The sequence below is a fragment of the Thamnophis sirtalis genome, unplaced genomic scaffold (genome assembly GCF_051295495.1).
Source record: "Thamnophis sirtalis isolate CommonGarterSnake01/CBP01778 unplaced genomic scaffold, rThaSir2_p1.2 scaffold_4, whole genome shotgun sequence".
Taxonomy (NCBI): domain Eukaryota; kingdom Metazoa; phylum Chordata; class Lepidosauria; order Squamata; family Natricidae; genus Thamnophis; species Thamnophis sirtalis.
This window is the reverse complement of record NW_028261384.1, coordinates 104440594-104464700: the sequence shown is the minus strand read 5'-3', so window position 1 is coordinate 104464700 and position 24107 is coordinate 104440594. Positions and strand designations below refer to the sequence as shown.

The 24107-nt window shown below is 40.6% G+C and overlaps 1 protein-coding gene across 2 annotated transcripts in view; it reads right to left on the bottom strand.

Annotated features, from left to right (window-relative positions):
• Nucleotides 1-19893, bottom strand: part of PLXDC1 (plexin domain containing 1) — a 76043-nt gene extending 56150 nt beyond the window's left edge. For both annotated transcript variants that reach the window (XM_014065744.2, XM_014065748.2), the window contains exon 1: nt 19610-19893. In XM_014065744.2, coding sequence (XP_013921219.1) covers nt 19610-19715 — 106 coding nt within the window. In that variant the 5' untranslated portion in view covers nt 19716-19893. The remainder of the gene's footprint in view (nt 1-19609) is intronic.
• Between the last annotated feature and the right edge of the window lie 4214 nt (nt 19894-24107).

The window sequence follows — 24107 nt, the reverse complement described above, 5'->3', positions numbered from 1 at the left end:
ACCAGGGCAGCACCGAGCCGGTCCAGGCAGGCGAAAGAACAGTTGCAGTGACGTCATCAAGACAAAGTGGGAGCGAAGAAAACCCAGTCGCGTTCTTTTCCGCACTCTGGCGGTGGGGGGAGAGAAAGGAAGAGATGAAGCAGCAACAGTTTCTTTTTCCCACGGAGCCAGTAGGAAGGTGGTGGAGGGGGCAAAAATGGCGATGGCGGCCCATTGGGTTTAGCTGGACAGAGAGGGCGCTTGAGGAGAAACTGAGCCGAGGTGGCACAGTGGTTAAATGCAGCACTGCAGGCTACTTCAGCTGACTGCAGTTCTGCAGTTTGGCTGTTCAAATCTCACCGGCTCAGGGTTGACTCACCCTTCCATCCTTCCGAGGTGGGTAAAAGGTGGACCCGGATTGTTGGGGGCGATATGCTGACTCTGTAAACCGCTTAGAGAGGGCTGAAAGCCCAATGAAGCGGTATATAAGTCTAACTGCTATTGCTACTGCTATTGCTAACTGAGTGGGGTTGCTCCGAAAGAATTGAAGCACTTTCACTTCCTATTCGCCACCTCATCTTCACCAGCACTCGGTCCACACAGGCTGCCAGCTCCCACCCCGCAGGAAAAAAAGGCCTCATGGCTTCTCAAAAGCATGGTGGAAGAGGAGGAGGAGGCGGGGGTAATGTGGGGCCCAGCTCAGGTGCTCCAAGCGGAGGGGGAGGCTCCACCACCATTGCCACAGGTGGGAGTGCTGGTAGGAGCTTCGACAGCTTCACCTCAGCCTCAGCACCGGGCGGCAAATCCAGCAGCCGGTTTGGTGGCAGCCCTGCCCCCGGTGAAAAAACCGAAGATGGAGCAGATCTAGGCAGATGATGTCACCGCAGCTGCTGGGTCCGGACGGAGGTAGCCAGAGCAGCGACGAGGCAGTCCGGGCGGGCAAAAGAGCAGCTGCGACAAAACAGCAACATGACTGGAGGAGGAATTCTGGGAGTCTTAAAGCTGTCAGGTTTGAACACCCCTGGGGATTTTTTTCTAAAGGGTTAGGGGTGCAAGGGTCTTGTAACTTAACAGCTTTAAGACTTGCGTGCTTCAAATGCCAGAGCTTCTAAGCCAACATTTTGGTTGCTAAGCAAGAGTGTTGTTAAGTGAGTTTTAGCACATTTTACAAGTTGGCCATGCCAACCCAGTCACATGACTGCCAAGCCACTCCCACCCAGTCACATGACTGCCAAGCCACTCCCACAAAACAGGCCACACCTACAGAAGAGGTTCTAAAAAAATTTGAAACCCATCACTGATTCAAATGCACCTATTTCAACAAAGATTCTATTAACTATGAGTGAGTCTGGATTTGATCCACTAATTTAAAAAATATTGTGGGTAAAGTTCATAATCATAAGTGGAGAAAAGGTCATAATCTTATTTCTTTAGAACTTATAAGTGTTGGTGAAGTATCCCTTTAGTTACTAATATTTTTGGCCTTGATAAAATGTTTTTGTGGTTACTAGCTTATTGGGAATGTGATTTTTGTCCTGCCTCTCTTTCATGCCAGTATCCTCTTTAAATCATCCAGCCACTAAGATAATAGCATAGTGGCTTAATTCAAAAGGGCAAACCAATCAAAACTACCAACAAGTTAAATATTTATACAAATCATGACAGGTCCCAATGATAAAAGACCCAAAGTACTGACAGTTGTGTATTTTAATGCTATTTTAATAGCGAAATATTTTCATAATGAACATTTTTCTTTTTGATCCAATATTCTGACTACCTTTTCTTAAGATAGAAACAGGAACTACATATGATAAACATGAGTCAGAAAATAGTTTTTAGAGATAGGTTCTCCTTGCAGAATGTGGAAAACAATTTGACAAGTGGGAAATGCATCTGACAAAATATAGATCCCCCCCCCACATACACACATTCACAGTTAACATTAAACAAGTGTCCCAAGTCTTGATCCTTGTAGCACAGGATCTTCCCCCCCCCCCAAATAAACACTGTAAAATCTACATACAAATGATAAATCTTGATATATTTATAAATGCTGGAAGTTATTAATTAATAAAAAAGCCAAGGGTAGCTTTCAGCTTTATTCTGCATTCCTTGTTTTCTCTTTCCCATCTTTCCTAAAAATAGTGAGATACTATCCTAGTAATAGAGTGACCTGAATTTGAATCCAGAAACAGTCATTTATTTAGAGCATAACTAAATATGTTTGTTGCAAGTAAGAGTTTTCTGAAAACTATTGGCCTGCATTCCATGGTTGTCAGCCTTAGAAGACAGACTAAACTAAGAAACCAATACCATGTAGGTCTATTCTTCTTTTCTCAGCTACAGTAATGGGATCTTGAGAGTCTAAATGTGTGTATTAGGAAAGGGCTTATATTCTCAATATATTCTTTTATCTGATTATTTCCTTGATAGGAAGTATTTTTCCCATCTGCCAGTTCTTTGAGGTAGATGAGACTAGGAACAAAAGTTACGAATACTTAGATTACTATTAGGGTAGGGTTATAGTAACAAGTCTAAAATATGCTTCCCTCTCTGTGCCTTTATCTTTAACAAAACTAGAGATGGTCAAGTCTGAGACATTTTCTCAAATTACATTTCTGCTTTGGACTCAAGTTTCATTTATCTCGTTGTTGTCTTGGTTGAGATTCTTCCTCCTATTCCTCAGTGTTGTTTTTACAGCTTATTACACTGTAAACAGAGAGTAGGATTCCTCCTAGGGTGCTTTGATATGATTCAGATCCAATATGCAACCATTTACCGTGTTTCCCCGAAAATAAGACAGGGTCTTATTTTCTTTTGACCCTGGAAATAAGCACTTGGCCTTATTTTCGGGGAGGTCTTATTATTTTTGAGGTGCAGGAGGCAGCGAGCGTGTTTACCTCATGGCTGCTGCTGTGTTGCAATATTTTGGGGAGGGCTTATTTTAGCACTCAAAAGCCTCATTGGTTTTATTATCCGGGGATGTCATATCCGGATAATATCAGATGAGAAAATATAGAAAATATAATGTCTCTGATGGGAGCAGAGAGACATTATTGCTGTCTACTATAGTGGCCATCCAGGTTTTTACAGTCCAAATCTGGCGGTTCTAAACGAGGCATCTTCTAAAAGGAGAAAATCAAAAAATGTCATTGAGCCATGCCATATTATTCTGGGCTTGCTTTCTGGAAAAACATATGCCTGTATCAGTGTGCATGTGGCCAGCTTTCTCTACAAAAGCTCCATTTAGGGTTGGCTTGCATGAATGCCCTAGGAAGCCAGATGTTTTCCAAGGATGTTTGGTATAACAAATGCTGGGTTAGTGGAGATGTTGGAAATCGGCCTTGGGCATATACTTTCCTGTTTGGGGTGGTTTATTTATTTATTTATGTTTTATAGAGGGAACACAAAAGCATCTTACTGAGAATGAAATCAACATGAGTAGTAACTCAAAATCTCTAGGTTCATATAAATTTTAAATAGCAATGGTTTTAGGAGTAAAAGTATGTAATTTTACTAAGCCAAATGACAGCTTGGAAAGGCTGACATTTGACTTACATAAAACTGGTGCAGGGATTTCAAAATGACCTAACACGAATATAATTTCCATGTTGAGCTGAAATCCAGTTTAATGCTGTCTCTACCAGTATTAATCTAAAAATAGAGTTGTGCTTTTAAAAAAAACAACTCTATTAAACACAAGAATTAGATTAATTCAAACTAATATAGAGCGGGAAAAGAAATGAGAAACAGGTGAAATGAAAGAAAAAACTAGAAGTGTAAAAAAAAAAGAAAAGAAAAATAGAAAGGAAAAGAAAGAAATACAAAGAAACAGCTTCCAATCTTCTTTAAAAGCAGTTTCTGCATAAGTACAATAATTATAAATTGACCTATGTCTGTAAAATTACATTATGACTCTTTTCTTACTATAATATATCTCAACTGATCCTCAAAACTATAAATCATAATTTCATTTTTGAACTTATGAGGGGTTTTTGGTCACCAATCAACATAGATTTCTCTCTCTCTAGAAGTAGTGTTTTTACAGCAAATTATTATGGATCCCAAATTGTTGGTGATAGCAACTCTCCATGCACATTCATAAAAGTACTGAACCTGAAGTTCATTAAACAAAAGTATAAAGTATAAATCTAATATATGTATATCAGCATATATGATTGTTATCAGTTAATCCACTTGTCAGCGTTCCAAATAACATCCAAAATTAAATCAGCCTTGGATTCTACAAAGGAATTTTATTTTGACGACATCACCTACTTCTTACTATTCCCCCACCCAATTCCTCACTAATGAACCAGCATAGTAAAATAAGAGAGAGTGTGGCAGGCCGAAGATCCAGAAAGGAATATGACTGCAGGCCTGACACCACTTTTGGATAACTGTGCTACAAAGGGAACACATAACTTTTTCAGGCCAAGAGATATAGACCTTCTTAATGAAGTGATAAAGCCCACAATACAATAAATGGGTGAAATCAGGTGAGAGGGTTCAACAACGGAGGATGTGGCGGTGGTAGTGGCATGTTAAGAAAAAGTCAAGATGTCTTGGAAGAGCACAAGGGAAGGAGCACCATAGACTCTTGGGAACAAGGAATTCATGTGGCCTTGGCTCCCAGGTTGTGCACCCTGTAATCTATAACAGCGATGGTGGACCTTTTCGGCATCGAGTGCCCAAACTGGAACATGCGTGTGTGTATGCACATATGCACATGCGCTGGAGTCCCAGAAACTCTGAGACCAGCTGGCCAGTGCACGCATGCATGTCAGCAATCTGGTCTTCTAGTTTCCATGCACAAGCCGAAGCGCCGGAAACCTGAAGAGCAAGGGGTGATGCGCACATGCGCTCCAGCCAGTTTATCTTCAGGGCTACAGCATGCATGAAGATCAGCTGGCGCACATCAAAAACCAGAAGAACAGCTGGTGATGGCACACATGGCCACAGAGAGAGCTCTTTATGCCACCTCTGGCATGCAGGCCTGGCACCACCATCATGGTTTGCCATCATGGCTCTATAAAGATACTTTAAGAAGCACTTTCTCAAAATTTTGTGTGATAATTCCATAAGGACAGTTGACAGCGCAGGAGTCACATCACTCTATGCTTTATACAAAGTAGATACTTAGCCCGAGGGTCACAATACTGAATTCTTTTTATACATTGTTCTGAAAGCCTTTTTCATTAGAATGTCTCATGAATATATGCCGTTGATATGTGTGTATATATCCAGTGGGGGAGCAGGTAAATTGGGAGAATGAACCTCAGTTGTGACTCTAGCTGTCATAGAACCTTAATATGAGATTAGGAGAGCAGCTCACCCAGGCCTCTTCCCCAGGCACAGAGACACACTTTCTCCTCAGCTTAGAGTGGAAAGTATGATGGAAGACAAACAGAGAGGGCGTTTTCATGTACCATTTTTAAACACTGTTTGTAAATCTGGATTTTCGCTTTCTGTACAATCCTATTCTATTATTCTGAATTTGACAGAAAATAAATTGCTTTCACACTTTTGACACAGTGAGATATGATTAGAACCAGAGGCCTCGGGGTCCACAGTGAAATTATTGAATTGCAACAGTACAGTATAGTCAAAAAGTACACTCAGGGGTAGGAGCTCTGGTGTTACTCCAAGATTACATTAATAGAATCTTGCATGTCTAAAGTACATCCCTCCCTCCTCGCCTTTACAATTCAAGAAACTATGGGGAGGGTCCCTTATAAGATATATTTGCCATCCTCCTACTCCTTCTGTGGGTTCCTCTTATTCGACTTTTGCCTCATCTGTGATTCTTCCTTCTGTCTCCCAAAGTAATTCCCACATACCATTAGAGCGACAGCCCCAGTGAACATCTGGCTGAGATTGGCAAAATGCCATCCCAATTTCCTTGTTGTGCATCCAGTGAAAGTACTCTTCTTTTCCCTCCTCCCCTTGTCCTCATTAATCCATCTAATTAATTTGGTCTTTCCTCATTTATCAATATCAAATTGGGCAGAGGGCAATGCCAGGGATAGATTGAACTAAAAGATGCATGCCAGTCAAGGTTTACTCTTTCCTTAAAGCATCCTTGCAGGTTGCATGCGGCCCATGGGCCTTAAATTTTAAAATCCTAGCACAATTAAAAGATGTTAAAGAGTTACTTTAGCATCTTCACCCCACTTACCCCGCTAACAGCTAGCTCAGGATATTTTCATGTTTAGTTTGGAGCTGGAAATATGTTTCTGATCTTCCCAAGGGCATTTGAGGTTGTAAATCCCTTCTTCTTGGCCATATAAATAAATTTTAAAAATCGATTAAATTAAACACATGCCCCTTTATGATGCTCAAGATCTGCTATTTGAGATGACTGACAAGGGAATAATAGTAGGGTTGACTGCCTCCTTGACTTTCCATGGATGAGGCAGGATAATTGTGCAATAAAAGCCTGCTCTGGAAACATTCTCAGAAAGCAGAACATAATTTCATCCACGGTTCTTCACTTTTAACCACTATTTCTGTACAGTTAATTAATTTTGAGTTGGAATACTGGCGATAGTATTAATTAATGAAACTGCACATCCTTTATCAAAGACCATCCTTATATGAGCAAATAAAAATTCAGGATACGTTATGTAGATTTAAATGGTTTGCACGCATCAGGTATCTTTTCATAAGTTTGCTATTTGCATGTGTCAATGTTATATAAGTTAGCTTCTGGAGAATTCTAATAATTGAATTATTTTAAAGAAATCTTTAATCATTCAACATTTTAAAGCAGGGGTGTCAAACTCAAGGCCAGGGGGCCGGATCCGGCCCACAGAATACTTAGATACGGCCCACGGGGCCACCCTGGAAACAGCGAAGGACTGGCCTGCAGTGCTTCTGCCAGCGAAAACGGGCTCCCAAGCTCCATTTTCTGCTACCACGGTCTCTTGCAACCCTCTCCCAGTGAAAACAGAGCTCTGTCTGAGCTCGGGAGTCTGTTTTCGCTGGCAGAGTACAGGCTACTACAGGCGCCCCTGACAGGAATGACATTGAGCTAGCCATGCCCACACTGGCCATCCCCACCCCAATGTCAAACACAACCCTGATACAGTCCTCAATGAAATCGAGTTTGACACCCCTGTTTTAAAGGAAGAAGGGGAATAATTACAGGCAGCATTTGTTCGTTTGTTTACTTATTTATACCCCATCTTTATTTGTATTACAAATACCTCAAGGCAGCAAACATATCCAACACATTTTCCTCCTCCTATTTTCTCAAGAACAACAACCCTATGAGGTGGGTTGGACTGAGAGTGAATGAACCTTTGCTTATAGCGAATGAGAAAGGTTCTCAATTAGTATGACTTTCATCTAGATAGAATATCTAATAGTGGATACCAAGTGGCTCTGGAGAAGCAGATGTCAACCTAGTTCTGTGTATTAATGGGGAGATTTTGTGTTCCTCAATAACATCTCATAAAATAGACCAGTGTAATTTTCTTATTCCCAGTCATGAGCTATCCTCCAAAAGAGTATGAGTAAACCCAGGATGTGGTGGTAGTAGTAGTAGTAGTAATGGTGGTGGTAATAGTGATAGTAGTGGTAATAGCAGAGATGGTATTAGTGGAGGAAGAGGAGGAAAAAGGGAAAGGAAACACAGGAAGGATTTACCACAGATCCCATTGGTTCTGTTACTTTTCCAAAATGTAGCTGATGCTGCTCAGCAGATAAATGACAAATCACAATATCCATTGTGTTAAAATATGAGCTTCAGGCACGCACCTTGTAAAATCTGTACAAATGAGCGAAGTAAAATGCGCTAGAAAGATTGTATGCTTTGGCAGTCAATAGCTTTTCAGATGCAGTTGCTTCTGTGTTTATTAGTCCAATTTTATTTTAAGAATACACCACGTTTCAAGCCACCATTCCTTCGTTTCTGTATATTGGACTGATTTTGGAAAATAAACCCTTCCCTGTCCATCAGTCCCTTTGGGAAACAGAGATCTGGGCCAGCCTCCCTGTAGTCAATTTCATAATCCCTTAGTCAGTTTCATAACCTGGAAGGAAATTCAGCAGTTTGATTTTCCCTGCTTATATAACTGACATGCATCTTGCTTTAATAAATTCCTATGTGTAAAACTGATGCATTTTAACTTTGAGACATATTGTACTCAGCCTCATGCGTGCAATTATATCCCCCCTCCCCAAACTGCCCTAAAAGCAGAAAGCATAAGGAAAAACTAGCTGATTGTGTGTCATTTCATCCATAAGTGAAGCAGTTGTCACTGTGATGGAATAATTCCAGTACAGATCCACTGCAAGTAATGTATCACACTTTTCACACAAAAAATCTAGAAGGTACTGAAAAGATGAGTGTCAAAGGCAGCCTTCATTTTCATCAGTGTCAGGTTAAAGTTTCATTGTTCTCTTCATCTTTCTTTCCCTTGTGTATAGAGTATCCGAGCAGAAACTATTACTTGGCGCAGTCAGTCTATGGTTTGGCTGCTTTCCCTGTAATTTCCTGGCATGAAAATATTGAGTTGAGACACTTTATGAATCAAGCAAATACTGGAAAGGCTGTAAGAGTCCATCCTGCCGGCCAAGCATTGCTGATTTTTCCTGTTTACATGGTTTTCTAGCTGAGATTGGGGAAGAGGCCAACAGAGGTTTGGATCAGTTTAGGATATTGCAAAGTGTTTTTAGGTGATTTATCTAGGAAATATTTTTTTTGTATATTTGAATAGGTTCAGGCTTCTTATAACATTAACTGGATGTGATCTTGAGACTTCCGTAAATGTTAATTTTCTGAGAAAGATGGATCTGGAGGAGGCTATTACATTCATGCCTGGCTTGTGGGTTTTTCCAAAGAATCCAGTCGACCGCTGTGGGTACAGAATGTAGAAGGGAATGAGTGTTTGATCTGATCAACTGAGGTCCTGTTATACTATGACTCAGGGAAATAGAGACACAAACAAGCAATTTCCATAAATCTTATTTCATCTTCAACTCAGGAAGACCCAACTCTCTATCAGCCGTCCCATCAAGCAGCTATGTAAACTTCCAATAACAGAACAGAACATTCTTTATTGGCCAAGTGTGACCAGACACACAAGGAATTTGTCTCCGGTGCATGCGCTTTTTCAATGTACATACAAACAATGGGATACAGTCATATCCCATAGGGGAATCCCAATAGGGGAAGGCAGTAGGGAAGATGAGAAGTATAATAGCAATACAGCCCTATTACATGGGTAAATATCATTAAGCATAAAGCAGTGCTGTGTGAATTAAGTGTTTAGCAGAGTGATGGCACTGGGAGGAAAAAAACTGCCTTTGTGCCTAGTTGGTTTGGCATGAAATGCCCTATAGTAGCATCCCAAGAGGAGGAGTTGAACCAGTTTATGTCCAGAGATGTGAGGGTCTGCAGATAATGAAATGAAATGAAATTAAAATGTAATTAAATAATTTTTTGGAAAATTTATGCTCTTTTGATATGTCCAACTGCGGTGGCCCTTATGCCCACCCAACATATTTGGAAGATATTGGATTAAGGAAGGGCTGACCAATAGCACGAAGCTTTCATGACATCACCACGATCTAGCCCACCAGCCATTTAAACCTGGACCAATCAATGGAGTTTACTTTCACTTCAGCACAGTGGTTGGAGATAGAAACACTACTTTACAATTATGATATAGTATCTCCTAAGCTCCTCTCCTACACTGCAAAGCCTATTTAGGTCTTTGATACCCGTCTCAGCTGAGGCCAATAGAACAATGACGTCACAAGGCGATAGAATGCAGGTGGAGAAAACCTCATATGACATCTGGTTTAGTGGTGGGATTCAAATAACTTAACAACCGGGTTTCTGTCCTAATGATCAGTTGGGTAGGCATGGCTCTATGGTTGTATGGGCGTGTGGGCGTGGGCAACTCAACATCACTCAGGTCGATGGGCGCTTTGCCTTAGCTGTTACAATATAATAAGGGTTAAATGGGGAGGCAGTTTCTGTAGGCAGAGCAGCAATAAAGATTAGGCTAGAAACAACACCAGAATGTTTCCTTCCTGCCTGCCTTACAGGATTAGCCCTGTAAAGTGGAAAAAAACCAAAATGAGATTTCTCCCAACAACCGATTCTCCAAACTGCTTATATAGTTAACAACTGGTTCTCCCGAATAGGTGCGAACTGGCTGAATCCCGCCACTGATCTGGTTGAATGCTAATAAGTGTTTGCTATTGAACCCATTATGTGGAGTTGATGGGAAAGAGAAAAATGATCTTCTCCTGTACTACTTCATCCTCTTGAGGAACCTTTCCTAAGCTTTGTACATATATCAGAGATACAATGTATATCAGTGTAGATATATCAGCGATACAATGTATATCAGTGATTCATTGGTGACACTCAATTCTCTCTTTCCTTTTCATTAGATCCAGATGAGGTAATAGAATTGCTGAATCCATGCCACTTGCAATGATGGTCTGGATGAAGGCTAAATAAATAAATAAATAGCTGAAGATGAACCCAGACAAGATAGAAGTGCTGTTAACAGAAGATCAGTCTGCCTAATTAAGTGGAGTTCATCCCTTTTAAAATGATACTAAATTTCCCTTAAAGAATTAACTCTGTAGCCTGATATTGCTTCTGGATCCATCCTTTTCATTAGAGACACAAATGGCCTCCGCAATATAACAGAATGGAATAACTGAAGGGACCTTGAAGGTCTTCTAGTCCAACCCCCTGCATAAGCAGGAGACCCCATACGCTTCTGGACAAATGGCTGTCCAATCTCTTCTTAAAAACCTCCAGTATTGAAAGTTCAAATTCTGGAGGAAAGTCATTCCAAGTGTGAAATTCCAAATATGAAGTATTTTATTAATATTCAGAGCACAAGCTATGATTCAAGAGTATTTGAACAGATACCCTAAGGTATCGTTTATTTCCTCCTTGGAGTACTCTATAGCTTCTTTTGTTGTGCTTCCTCTGAAAATTGTTTGGAAATAGTACAAAATGTTAAAGCAAGAATACTGACTAAGGCTGGACAATGTGACTATATGACCCCAGTTTTTAATGATCCACTGGTTATCAATTGGTTTCCAATGCAAAGTGCTGATTTTAATCTATAATGCCCTTCATAACTTGGGAAAAAAGTATCTGAAGGAATGCCTTTTCTTACCTGGTCACTATCCATAGCTAACATCATCTTCAGAATGCCCTTTCTGGGCATCCCTTGATGCTAAAATGTGGCAATTGGCTACCGGAAAATGGACTTTTTTGTGGTGGCCCTTGATTTTGGAATGTCTTCCAAAGTACGAGGTGCTGGTATCAAGCAACCTTACTCTCTCTGCAGCACCAGGCAAGTCCATGTTCATTTCCCCTGTCCTATTAATCCTGTTGCGGTTTTGAATTTTGTTATAGCTTGTTGTTGTTGTTGTTGTTAGTTGCAAAGTCATGTCCGACCCATTGCAACCCTATGGGCAACGTTCCTCCAGGCCTTCCTATCCTCTGCCATCCTTTGGAGTCCATTTAAACTCATGCCTGCTGCTTCTGTGACTCCATCTAGCCACCTCATTCTCTGCCGTCCCCTTCTTCTTTTGCCCTCAGTCTTTCCCAGCATCAGGCTCTTCTCCAGTGAGTCCTTCCTTCCCATTAGGTGGCCAAAGTATTTGAGCTTCATCTTCAGGATCTGGCCTTCTAAAGAGCAGTCAGGGTTGATCACCTCTAGGACTGACCATTTGATCACCTTCCAGACCAAGGGACTCGCAAGAGTCTTCTCCAGCACCATAGTTCAAAGGCCTCAATTCTTTGGTGCTCAGCCTTTCTTATGATCCAACTTTCACAACCATACATTGCCACTGAGAAAGCTATAGCCTTGACCAAACGCATTTTTGTTGGCAGGGTTTTTTTGTACTTTCTTGCATTGTTTCAGTATTTATCTGCTTGTTTTCATTTTGTTTGTATCTTTATTAAAAACAACTCAATAGTATAGTTTTATTGTTTATTGATTTTAAGTATAAATGTAATTGTATACTGCCTTAAATGGGAAGAAACACAGAACTGCTTTAATTAAATAAATAATTGTTAATCTCTTCATCCCCATAGGTCTCTTTCCATGTATTTTTGAAAGACTTCTTTCTTGCCTTTTAAACATAGTTTCACAATAATGATTTATTGTAATAAGAAATGAGAAGAATTGCTTCATTTTTTAAAACTGACGTTAGTTCTTAATCACACAAAACACTATTCATAATTCTGAGCTTTTACACAGTCCTTTCAGATATTTAAAGGGATTCCTATAATTTATTTAACTGTGCTCCTTATCAAATTTTTGCAAGATAGCCTGTATTACTATCTCTTGTCAGAGAGACGAAGGGTTTGAGTTCCACAGGGAGTGGCAAACCTACAGAGTTTATGGCAAAGCCGAGATGAGGGTGGCAAAATTTCTATATTTGAAGGCAGTTATTTGATTCCCTGATTCCACAGGGTATCAGGTTGTGGGTTCTTGAAGAACTCAAATGTCATATTGGTGAAAATATGCAAGTTATCCCTAGAATCAACATCCATTCCTGAGGACTTGTATATTTTGGCCATTGTAACTCCAGGTTTTTTTTTTTTTAAAGACCTGTTGAAGTGGAAAGGAGAAAATCACAGACCATCTTATTTTAGCATTTCTTCTGGAGAAATTAGTAGAAAGTGTTATTAAAGACAAAATAAACTTCCACAGCACATATTGAAAAATGGGCTTCTGGAAGATTCCTATAGCACTGTGAGACTAAAGTCCTTTCCAATCTTCTTTCGATGCAGCAGAAAACTAGATTGGCATGGAATTGGCTGGTTTTTTTTTTTTTTTTAAATCCTAATACTTCTGCTCCCTCCAAAGTATTGAATAGGGAAACCTAACAGATGTTATTCAGCTTGAGGCTCCCCCTCAAAAAGGGAGTTTATTACAGTAATTTAGCCCTATTGCTGTTAAAGATGGTATTGGCCATGGTTTAAAGAGAATAACAGAATTGGATGGGACCTTGGAGGTCTTTTAATCCAACCCCTGGTTCAACTAGGAGACCTTATAACTATGTCAGACAAATAGTTGCCCTAAATCTTCTTAAAAACTTCCAAGGTTGGAGCAATCACAACTTCGAGAAGCAAGTCATTCCATTGATTCATTGTTTTAACTGTTGGGAAGTTTCTCCTTAGTTCTACATTAATCTTAGTTCCTTGGTTAGTTTCCACCCATTGCTTCTTGTCCTGCCCTCAGGTGCTTTGGAGAATAGCTTGACTCCCTCTTTTCTGTGGCAACCCCTGAGATAGTGGAACACTGCTATCATGTCATCCTTAGTCCTTCTTTCCATTAAACTATGAAAACGATGAATTCTGTGTCATGGAGAAGAAAAGGAAATTGTCAGGGCAGGCTTGTAGCACAACTAGATAGAGAGGGAAATAATGTCTAGGCTCATCCTGACACACACCCTCAGTGCAGTATAAATATGCTCTGTAACTCCATATTCTCTCATCCTCAGCCCATGGATGAGACATATTAAAGTTGACTCTCTGTTTTGGTTTTAAAATAGTGCTTTCTTTGTCTCTTCTTGCTGTGGCCTTGTTCTAATATCAATGAGGTTAGTTGAAAACAAATGTATAAGTCAGGAAAAATATCAATCTTGTATGGGACTGCATTACAATTGATTTGAAAAGAAATCAAATGCCAACTAGAAAAAAGAGTTTAAAAATCCTTAAGGAAATAGAATATGCTCATATAGGCACAGCTTTTGGAAGTTTTTCAGCTTAAAAAGGGTAAGAATTCTTACATTACATGTTCATGCCATAGAAAACATGGATAGACATTTTCCATTGTTAGAGCTATTAAAATGCAGTGGGGGAGTCAGTGAAATTAAACACAGGGAGATTTGGTACCATCAAAGAGAAGTGCCTTTTAAAGTAAATTTATTGTCATGGGATTTGATGAGGGTCTTAGGGAATTTATATATTTCCTATTTCTACATTAAACTTTTCCATGATTCTCAATATTGCACAAATGTCTTCCCCCTCCCCCATACAATGGAATTTGCTGCTACTAATGTAGAAGATAGCATCAATTTAGACCAGAGGTCTCCAACCTTGTCAACTTTAAGACTCGTGGACTTCAACTCCCAGAATTCCTCAGCCAGCTTTCCTCCACAACTCTTAAAGTTGACAAGGCTGGAGATCCCTAATTTAGACTACAGGAATCTAGGAAAGAGATGGCAGACTGAAGATAGTTCCATAAAAAGTAGACTTGGTGTCCACAGTGGAACAAAGAGGTAGTGAGTAAACCAGCTTTTTGATAATTCCTCTCTGGACAAGGAGAGGACTTGAGATGGCTATAAGCCCTCCAGACAGCTGCTTCTTTGGCAGGTTTAGAGCTCAGGGAATAATCATGACCTAAAGAGTCATGGTAGCACAGTGGTTAGAATGCAGTACTGCAGGATACTTCTGTTGACTGCCGGCTGCCAGCAATTTGGCAGTTCGATTCTCACCAGCTCAAGGTTGACTCAGTCTTCCATCCTTCTGAGCTGGGTATACACACACACACATATATATGTTGTATTTGTGCTGATAAATAAATAAAGGACAAATACAGCACAAATACAACACAAATGTAACAAAGGCAACAGTAAAAATATTGGGTTTCTGGATGGTCTCTTGTGACAAGCCGGTGGTCAGAGAATGGAAGCAGTGAACTTCCGCCCATATTTGGGCATACCAGGGGTTGTGACTTTAAATATGTGTGTGTGTGTGTGTGTGTGTGTGTGTGTGTGTGTGTGTGTGTTGTATTTGTGCTGATAAATAAATAAATATAGCTTTTTGTTTACTATATGTATTTTTTCCTTGCTTTTCTATTTCTATTTTCCCTATTTTTTCATTCTTTTCTGCACCTTCTACACTTAATTTTTTGTATTAGTTTTTATGGTTGTAATTATAATCTTTATTACATTTACTATAAAATTACATTAGAGAAATTCATGTAGGGCTTGCTTAGAAATAGCTACTAATTTTGATGGATCTCTCTTAGAACAAGAATCCAAGAAAACCATTCTCTAAATCTCTGTTGCTTGAGGAGCAATAGCAGAATGAACTATCATCTTATGTGTTATATCATAACCATATTTTTAAATCTACAAATTAAGTTATTTGGGGTAATGCATAAATGGCTCTCTTAGAATTGAGCCTTATCGTATCATATCAACTATGCCATTCTGGTGACTATATTCTACATGTCTGATTTGAGTTTTGTTTTTTATGATTACCTGCCACAGGTAACATCCCAAACAAGAAGAACTGAACTGAAGGACTCTTGCAAGTAGAATACATTCTTGCAAGAATATACCACCCAGCTAATTCTTCAGCCAAAGATTACATGCCAATCTTATTTGTTCCAATCCCTTCAAGGGGAATTCACACCCGATGATTTACATAAAATATTCTAAAATCTTTACAGTTTCCATTGAAGTGAAATGAAGAAACAGATGGACAAAATGAGGCCAGAACTTCAACTGGACAGGCTGAGAAGAGAAAGTGACAAGATACTTGACAGATGTCACCCAGGGCTCTAAATGAAAAATTTCCCAATACATCATCAATCATCCATTCCTATTCAAGACAATTAAGTGACGAAAATACAAAGAGAGCAAATTTAGCAACACATAGACAGACTACTTCCTAATAATAAAAGTGTTTGATCATGGGATAAAGACTTTATCTGAAAGTAGCAGGCTCTTACTTTTTGGAAACACTTGAAGAGAACAGCCTCCTCTGTCAGGTAAACTATAATTCAGGAGTAGCCCAAATCTGTCCAAGTGTTTCATTTTGGTAATCTCATCCCAGTCCCACCGTAAGATTCATTTAAGTTCCTTTCCCAAACTGTTTCCCCCAGAGGATTCCATCTTCTGGTCAGTAGCTGTTTCCCCCAAGCAATCCCTGCCCCTATCACCCATTGGTGGGATTCAATTTTTTTTACTACCAGTTTTGTGGGTGTGGCTTGGTGGGTGTGGCTTGGCTTGATGGGCATGGCAGGAGAAGGATACTGTAAAATCTCCATTCCCTCCCCACTCCAAGGGAAGGTTACTGCAAAATCCCCATTCCCTCCCAATCAGTTGGGACTGGGGAGGCAGAGAATAGATGGGGGCGGGGGCAGTCAGAGGTGGTATTTACCGGTTCTCCGAACTACTCAAAATTTCACCTACTGGTTCTCCAGAACTGGTCAGAACCTGCTGAATACCACCTCTGCTATCATCCCTTTGATCAAGGAACGGAACAGGCTGTGTTAATTCCAGAGAGAAGCTCAGGGTAGGCACTTTTCCCAAGGAAAATTTCTTTCCTTCAGGAAAGGGAAAGGATAGGCTAAGTCTACCCTCCTCTACAGCTCCTCCATAAGAAATGAACAGCATCAAAAGGAAGGGCAAGGGGTGGGGGTTTGGTCCTGATGCCATAAAATCCCTTAGCTTGCAGAAGGAAGCCTGGAGACAATTCTGCCTTTGGGCAGGATCTGGTTTTCCACCTGTGCTTCAATTTCATCTTGTCTTTGAAAGTCACTGCTAAGCAAGAAGGGGAATCGGATAATCTCCAAAGGTTTTTCAAATTCTAAAATTTCAGGATCCTCAATATATACTCAACCATAAAAAATAAGTCTCGTTATTCATGACAGATGTTCTTCGATATTCTTATATCCTATACATCAGTTTGATTCTCATCAACATGGTGCAAAAAAAAATTCAGAGCCTTTTTAGTCTTATTGCTTACACCCATTGAAGATAAGATTTCCCTGCGAGTTGATGTGGATGACATAATCCCATTCTTAAGGTCTGAACCAGTGCTAGGCAACTTGTGGTACTTCTGAGGCTACTGGATGACAATTCCCAATATTCCTACAAAGCACGGCCAGCCATGAGGGATTCCGGGAAAGTAGTTTAGCAATGTTGAACTGGCTGTGGGTTGCTTGGCCTTTTTCTAAAATACTTGTTTCTCCCCATCTTCTGCAACTGATATTCGTATCAGCTGCTTCCAGATGTGTTGCATTCCCAGAATGCCTAGCCAACACATCTGGAGTACACCAAGTTAATAAAGGACTGATTTAGAGGAATTCTGTAGCTGACCTAACAATTTCACTTTGCCAAAACAACCATTCCTTTTCCAGAGACATCATATCCTGTACCTTTAGCATTCTTGGGTGGGGAAAGGATGATCTTGGATTAGAATAACTAAAACAAGTGCAGTTGAGCCAAGTAGCTAGTGAGACTTATGAACTATAGATAAGAAGAAGACACAGGACGAGTTCCCAAGGCTTAACAAGAAGGATAAACTTGCATTTTGCGCAAAAGTTTATGATAGTAAGAAAAATTCATGAAAAAATGCAGTGACCTAAAAGGAAGAGGTAATTTGTCCTCCCTTGATAGAGGTTTTCAGACATAGACTGGGTAGCCATCTGTTATGAATATTCTACCTATGAATTTCTTTCATTGGATTAAATAGCCTTCAAGATTGCATCCAATTTAATAAAATAGAATGAATAAAATTGAATAACAGAGTTTGAAGAGACCTTGGAGGTCTTCTAGTCCAACTCCCTCCTTAGCAGGAAATCCCATACCATTTCAGACAAATGATTGTCCAATCTCTTCTTAAAAACTTCCAGTGTTGGAGTATTCACAACTGCTGGAGGCAAGTTGTTCCATTAATTAATTGTTCTAACTGTCAGGAAACTTCTCCTTAGTTCTAGGTTGCTTCTCTCCTTGATTAGTTTCCACCCATTGCTTCTTCTTCTACCCTCAGGTGCCTTGGAGAATAGGTTGACTCCCTCTTCTTTGTGGCAACTCCTGAGATATTGGAACACTGCTATTATGTATCCCCTAGTCCTTCTTTTCATTAAATTAGACATACCCATTTCCTGCAACCGTTCCTCATATGTTTTAGCCTCCAGTCCCCTAATCATCTTTGTTGCTCTTCTCTGCACTCTTTCTAGAGCAGGGCTGTCAAATGTGCGGCCTGTGGGTGGGATGAGTCACATGCTGGCCACACCCATGCCCAGTTTAATGAAGGGCAGGAAAGTCCTGATACATCACATGAAGCTCCCTGATAACAGGAGTTTGATACCCCAGTTCTAGAGTCTCAACATGTTTTTTACATTGTGGCAACCAAAACTGGATGCAGTTTTCCAAGTGTGTTTCCTTGCCAAGACATTATAAAGAGGTATTAACACTTCACTTGATCTTGATTCTATCCCTCTGTTTATGCAGCCTAGAACTTTTTTGGCAGCTGCTGGCTCATATTTAAATGGTTGTCCACTAGGACTCTAGTGGACACAGTTATCATCTATAGTTCATTTTTAAAGCCATTGAAACTCATTATCTTCCTAATTGTTATCATATGCATTAACTCATCTTTTGCTCAAGGCAAGTGATAGATTATAATAAAATGAAACTGAAATATACAGCTACTTACTATCACCTTGGACTGTGAGATAATTGGCATATAAAATTGATCTAAACAAACAACAGAAATAACCAGCCAAAGTGGTACATATGGCTTCTTCCCTAAAAACAGAACCTTTTTAAACGGAATGGTTTTCATGATTTGGAAGCAACACAGGAGAAGATCCTCAGTCCCTATGCATGCTCTCATCCATATGAGCATATATCTACCCAATTCATTTCTGCTTGGACTCATTGTATTTAATGTTGGAGCCTTGTTTAAAAATGAGACACAACACAACCACTGGGAAAGTAGATCTGTGATTTTGCAAGCCAATTGGCATAATACAAAATCAGCAACTCTGTTAAATATATGGAAACAGTTTCTCACAAACATGTGATCTATTCTAAAGAGAAGATTATATGAAGTGTATAATTACAGTGTGGTGAACTAAGTTCACAAGGAACACATGTTCGAATGTATGCTCACTGGATGCATCTGGTTATGTAATATGATACATATTTTCATATATATATATATACACACACACAAACATAAACTATAAGCACAATAACTAAATTTACCCAAGATTATGTCAGAAATTGACTGGCTGCTTTGTGACATAGTCCAAATGTTACTTCTGGTTCATGTGAACGCAAAAAGTTGGGTTAATTCCATACTAACAAATATAAACAGTAACTAGAAGCACTATATGAATTGTCACCCACAACTCTTCACATTCACCATGCATTTGTGTATTTTCATTGCCACAATGAATCATTGGAGAAACAGTCTTCCATGCATTTGTAAGTGACTGGAGGGTTTTGTGGACCAATACTTTGATGCATTCAGAAATCTATATATAATGCTGCTGTTTGGCAGGTATCGCTTTGTGCTTTTCTGTGAAAATGCCATTTCATTTTTGTAATCTTGGTGCCCTAGCAGAGTTACAGTGTATTTTACACACCATTCTGCACATGTTGTACCTTATCCCCATTGTTGTATGGACTGGCTCATACTTGATCCCTGTATCCACACCTGTCTTCACCTTCCCTCCTTGCCCCCTTCATCTCACACCCCAATTTTGGTGAGTGGATACTTCTCACAGCTGCCTTTCCTCGGGTTCGCTGGACAACAGGCACTTCCAACCCGCCGCCCGCTTCTCGTCCATTCTCTCCTCACTCGCCCCGTGGAAGATGCGGACGGTACCTGCTCCTTTCCTTTTCGGGAAGGACGATCCTACCGCCTCCTCCTGCAGAAGCCAGAGCAGCACCAATGCTCCCCAGGAAAGCTTCCGCGATTCGGGGTAACCCATCACTCCACTGCACCACTTTTCCTTGGCACGAACTTTCTGGTGCGCCTGGCGAGCAGTTTCCACCCGGGCCGTTTCTCTTTCCCCTCTGCAGCCACCACCTCCGTTCGGCTGCCGACGGCGTGGGATGAGTGGCTCCCGGAAGATTCCTGCTCGGTGGCGGAAACTTGTCTGCTTCAAAACCCAGCATTTGGAGGTTGCTGGTGCAGCACGGAACTGTCAAAGCTCAGCTGAGCGGAGGGCGGGGGGTGAGGGTGGGCGAGAGAGGCAGGAGCAAGGGGGCTGGGAAGGATGGAGATGAACCGGGGAGCCAGCCTGCCCTCTGGTGGTCATTGGTAGAATTTGATACCCAGTATCCAGAAGCGGGATGGGTGTTCTACCCATCTTGGCCTTACTTTGCAAATAAAGTAAAAAGTTACTGGTGGAGCTACTCAAAAACATGGGAAACGATTTGCAAACGTGGGGTTCTAAACTTCCTAGAATTATGCAACATTAGAGTTGGAAGGGACTTGATAGGTGATAAATTCGAACCTTTTGACGAGAGTGGCAATCTATTATTTCCCTAGTGCTGATGTCTCCACCCTGCTTTTCTACAAAACTTCTAGTAAAGGGAACGCCACCAGTTCCAAAGAATTTCATATTTGAACAGCTGTTAGCATCAGCATATTTTTCTTCTGTTTGCTTAACAAAAATAGGAATCTACTGTGGTTAATGTATTTGTAAATAGTTGGAAAACTAAAGTGTGATCTCAGAAAGAAAGGGGGTATTTGAGAAAGTTTGCAGCATTATTGCATAAAATCAAGATCAGTTATGAGGCCATATTACAACTTGTTATTGAAATACAATATAGAGCAGAACAAAAAAAAAAGATAAAATTGTTGCAAATTTTAAAGAAGTGGTAGCTGTGGGACGTTGGGAAGAACTATTGGGTGGGAGGGAATGAATAAAATTTACATGAAGTCACAGTCTGAGGGAAATTCGATACAAAATGTTTTATACATGGAATAGTTGTTTGTTTTGTTTGTTTGTTTTATTAGTTTTGTATGCCGCCCACTCCCGAAGGACTCTGGGCGGCTCACAATAAAACAGGGAATGGGGATAAATAAAACGATACAACAATTTAAAAATACACAACATTCACAATTGAAACAGGGCTGGATACTTCAACAGCCCCCGGCTTGTCAGAACAGCCAGATCTTGGTGGCTTTGCGGAAGGCCGGGAGGGTAGTAAGGGTCCGGATCTCCATGGGGAGCTCGTTCCAGAGGGCTGGAGCTGCAACAGAGAAGGCTCTCCCCCGGGGAGTCACCAGCCGACATTGGCTGGCAGATGGGATCCGGAGAAGGCCAAGCCTGTGCGATCGAATCGGTCTTTGAGAGATAATTGGCAGGATACGGTCTCTCAGGTACCCAGATCCGATGCCATGCAGGGCTTTATAAGTAACGACTAGCACCTTGAAGCGTATCCGGAGACCAATAGGCAGCCAGTGCAGCTCGTGGAGGATAGGTGTAACATGGGTGTACCTAGGTGCACCCACAATCGCTTGCGCGGCTGCATTCTGGACTAGCTGAAGTCTTCAAACACTTTTCAAGGGCAGCCCCATGTAGAGCGCATTACAGTAATCCAGTCTTGAGGTGACGAGGGCGTGAGTGACTATCTGAAGTGCCTCCCGGTTCAGGTAGGGTCGCAATTGGTGCACCAGGCGGACCTGGGCAAAGACCCCCCCTGGTCACAGCCGACAAATGGTGATCTAAAGTCAGCTGTGGATCCAGGCGGACTCCCAAATTGCGAACCCTCTCTGAGGGGCGTATATAACTCCATTAGTGATTGCCAAATGACATATTAATCAGTGATAAATGTTGGACATGCCATAAAAGATGAACTCTTTATCACATGTGGTAATCATACAAAAAGACTTAAATGTTTTTGGAAAGAAGTACACCAAAACTACCAGACAAATCTGAAAATAAAATTTGAAATGAAATTCTATTTGCTTTAGGTGTGATTCCAGAGAATGCAAATGAAAAGCATCATAACTTATTAAGACATATGCTGATGGAGCCAAGAAATAACTGGGCACAACACTGGAATAAGCAAATCTTGCTGACAATATAAGATTCAAAGAGTAAAATTGGAGATTATATAGCAATGGAAAAATTGGGTATATATCTACATAGGAGAAGTCTAATCAAATTCAAACAAGAATGGCTCCCTTAAAAATTTGTCACAAAGCAAGGCAAGTTAGTACACTTATAATATGGCTTTTGAAGAAAAAGAGAGTTTAAAAATAATTAAAATGGTCAGAAATAAGTAAATAATAGAAGTTTAAAATAGAGTATGTCATTCTTCTTTCTCATAAAAAATGAGAAAGAAGAATGACATAAAAATAGTTAAGTGGAAGTTAGTAATTTTTTTTAAAAAAATGTTTAAATTGTTGATTTTATTGTATATTCCCCCCCATTCATATTTGCGAGATGCGCAGTCATATAGATTTGATAAATAAAGAAAAAGAAAGGAGAAGAAAAGAAAGTTACTTGAATGGTTTTTTTAAAATATGTCTATGGATTTTTCTTATAATTGTCATTCTTTTTTCTCATTTTTTTAATTAAAAAAAGATTTTATTTTTTAATCATTACATTAAATCATATCTTTTGAATTCTCTCAGTGATATTTTTTAGATGTTCAATTACTTCCTTGTTCTATTTTGTCTTGTTTTCTGGAACATCTCTGAACAAATCAGCCCCATCTTCTGTATGACAGCCATTTGGTACTTGAAAGCAATTTTCATGACTTCCAACAGTTTTCTCCAGGCTAAATACAATCAATACCTCCAACCATTCATCATAGGGACTTCATCTTCTTCATATATTTATTCTTCCAGGCCCCATTTTATCTTGCTCGTTGCCCTCTGGATCAGGCTTCATTTTATAAATGTCCTTCCTATAAAATATGTAATTGGATGTAAATCTGATCAAATGAGTACAGTATAGAAAAAAAATCTGACTTATCTTTTTGCTAGTTCTGTTTGTGAAATCTAGGGCAGGGGTCCCCAACTCCTGGGCTGTGGCCAACTACCAGGCCCCTGGCTTATTTGGAACTGGGCTGCACAAGCGTTGGGCTACACATGGACTTGCAGCTCCATTCACATGCCCTACTTCCCTCCCTCCCAGCCGGGCCACCAATTCAAAAGTTGGGGACTGCTGATCTTAGGTCCTTCCTCCCTCCCTCCCTCCCTCCCTCCCTCCCTCCCAGTTGCGCCCCTTTCTGGATCAGGATGCTCTGTGCACAGTCACTCATGCCCTCGTCCTTTCTCGCCTGGACTACTGTAATGCTCTCTACATGGGGCTGCCCTTGAAGAGCACCTGGAAGCTTCAACTGGTCCAGAATGCGGCTGCGCTGGTGGTCATGGGGGCACCCAGATACTCCCATGTTACACCCCTTTTAGGCGGCCTGCACTGGTTGCCGGTTGTCTTCCAGGTGCGATTCAAGGTACTAATTATGACCTTTAAAGCGCTCCATGGCTTAGGCCCAGGGTACCTGCGAGACCACCTACTGCCACCTGTAGCCTCCCACCATCCAGTGTGATCCCACAGAGTTGGCCTCCTCAGGGTGCCGGCGGCCAGACAGTGTTGGCTAGTGACCCTCAGGGGGAGAGACTTCTCTGTGGGAGTGCCTTCCCTCTGGAATGAGCTGCCCCCAGAGCTTCATATAATCCCCGACCTCCGGTCCTTCCGACGCCCCCTAAAAAGTTGGCTTTTCCAGCAAGCCAGCCTGGCCTGAACAAAACAAATCAAATTATTGATTACTGTTAATTTTAATTCTTTTTTAAAAAATGTGTCATTGTCAATTTTAATTGGGTTTCGGATATCCTGTTTAATTTCTTCTTAACTTCTGTATTATATGTTTCTTTTAATGTTGTACGCCGCCCTGAGTCCTTGCGAGAAGGGCGGCATATAAATCAAATAAACCTAAATCTAAACCTCCCTTCTGCCAGACATATACTTCTCGCTCATGTTCATCATTTGATCCATCAAGATATTCAGATCCTTTGACTATGAACTACCCAACATGGTTCACCCCCCACCCTGTACTCGCATTTTAGATTTTCCTTACTCAGTTGTAAGACTTTGCATTTATCCCCGTTGAAATTCATTGTGCTGGTTTCAATCTTTTTCTAGCTTCTCAGAATTCCTCTGAATTTTGATTCAGTCTTCAATCTAAGCTGTGCCTCTGTTCCCAACTTTTGTTATTTGAAAATGTGACAATCTTATTTACTAATCTCTCACCTGCTTTGTTAATAGGTTGATCAGCAAAAAAAACCTATGGTCTCTTGGCAATTCCAACAATGTGATGTTACTGATGCACTTTTGTTGGTTTTGATCCCTAAATGAACTCTG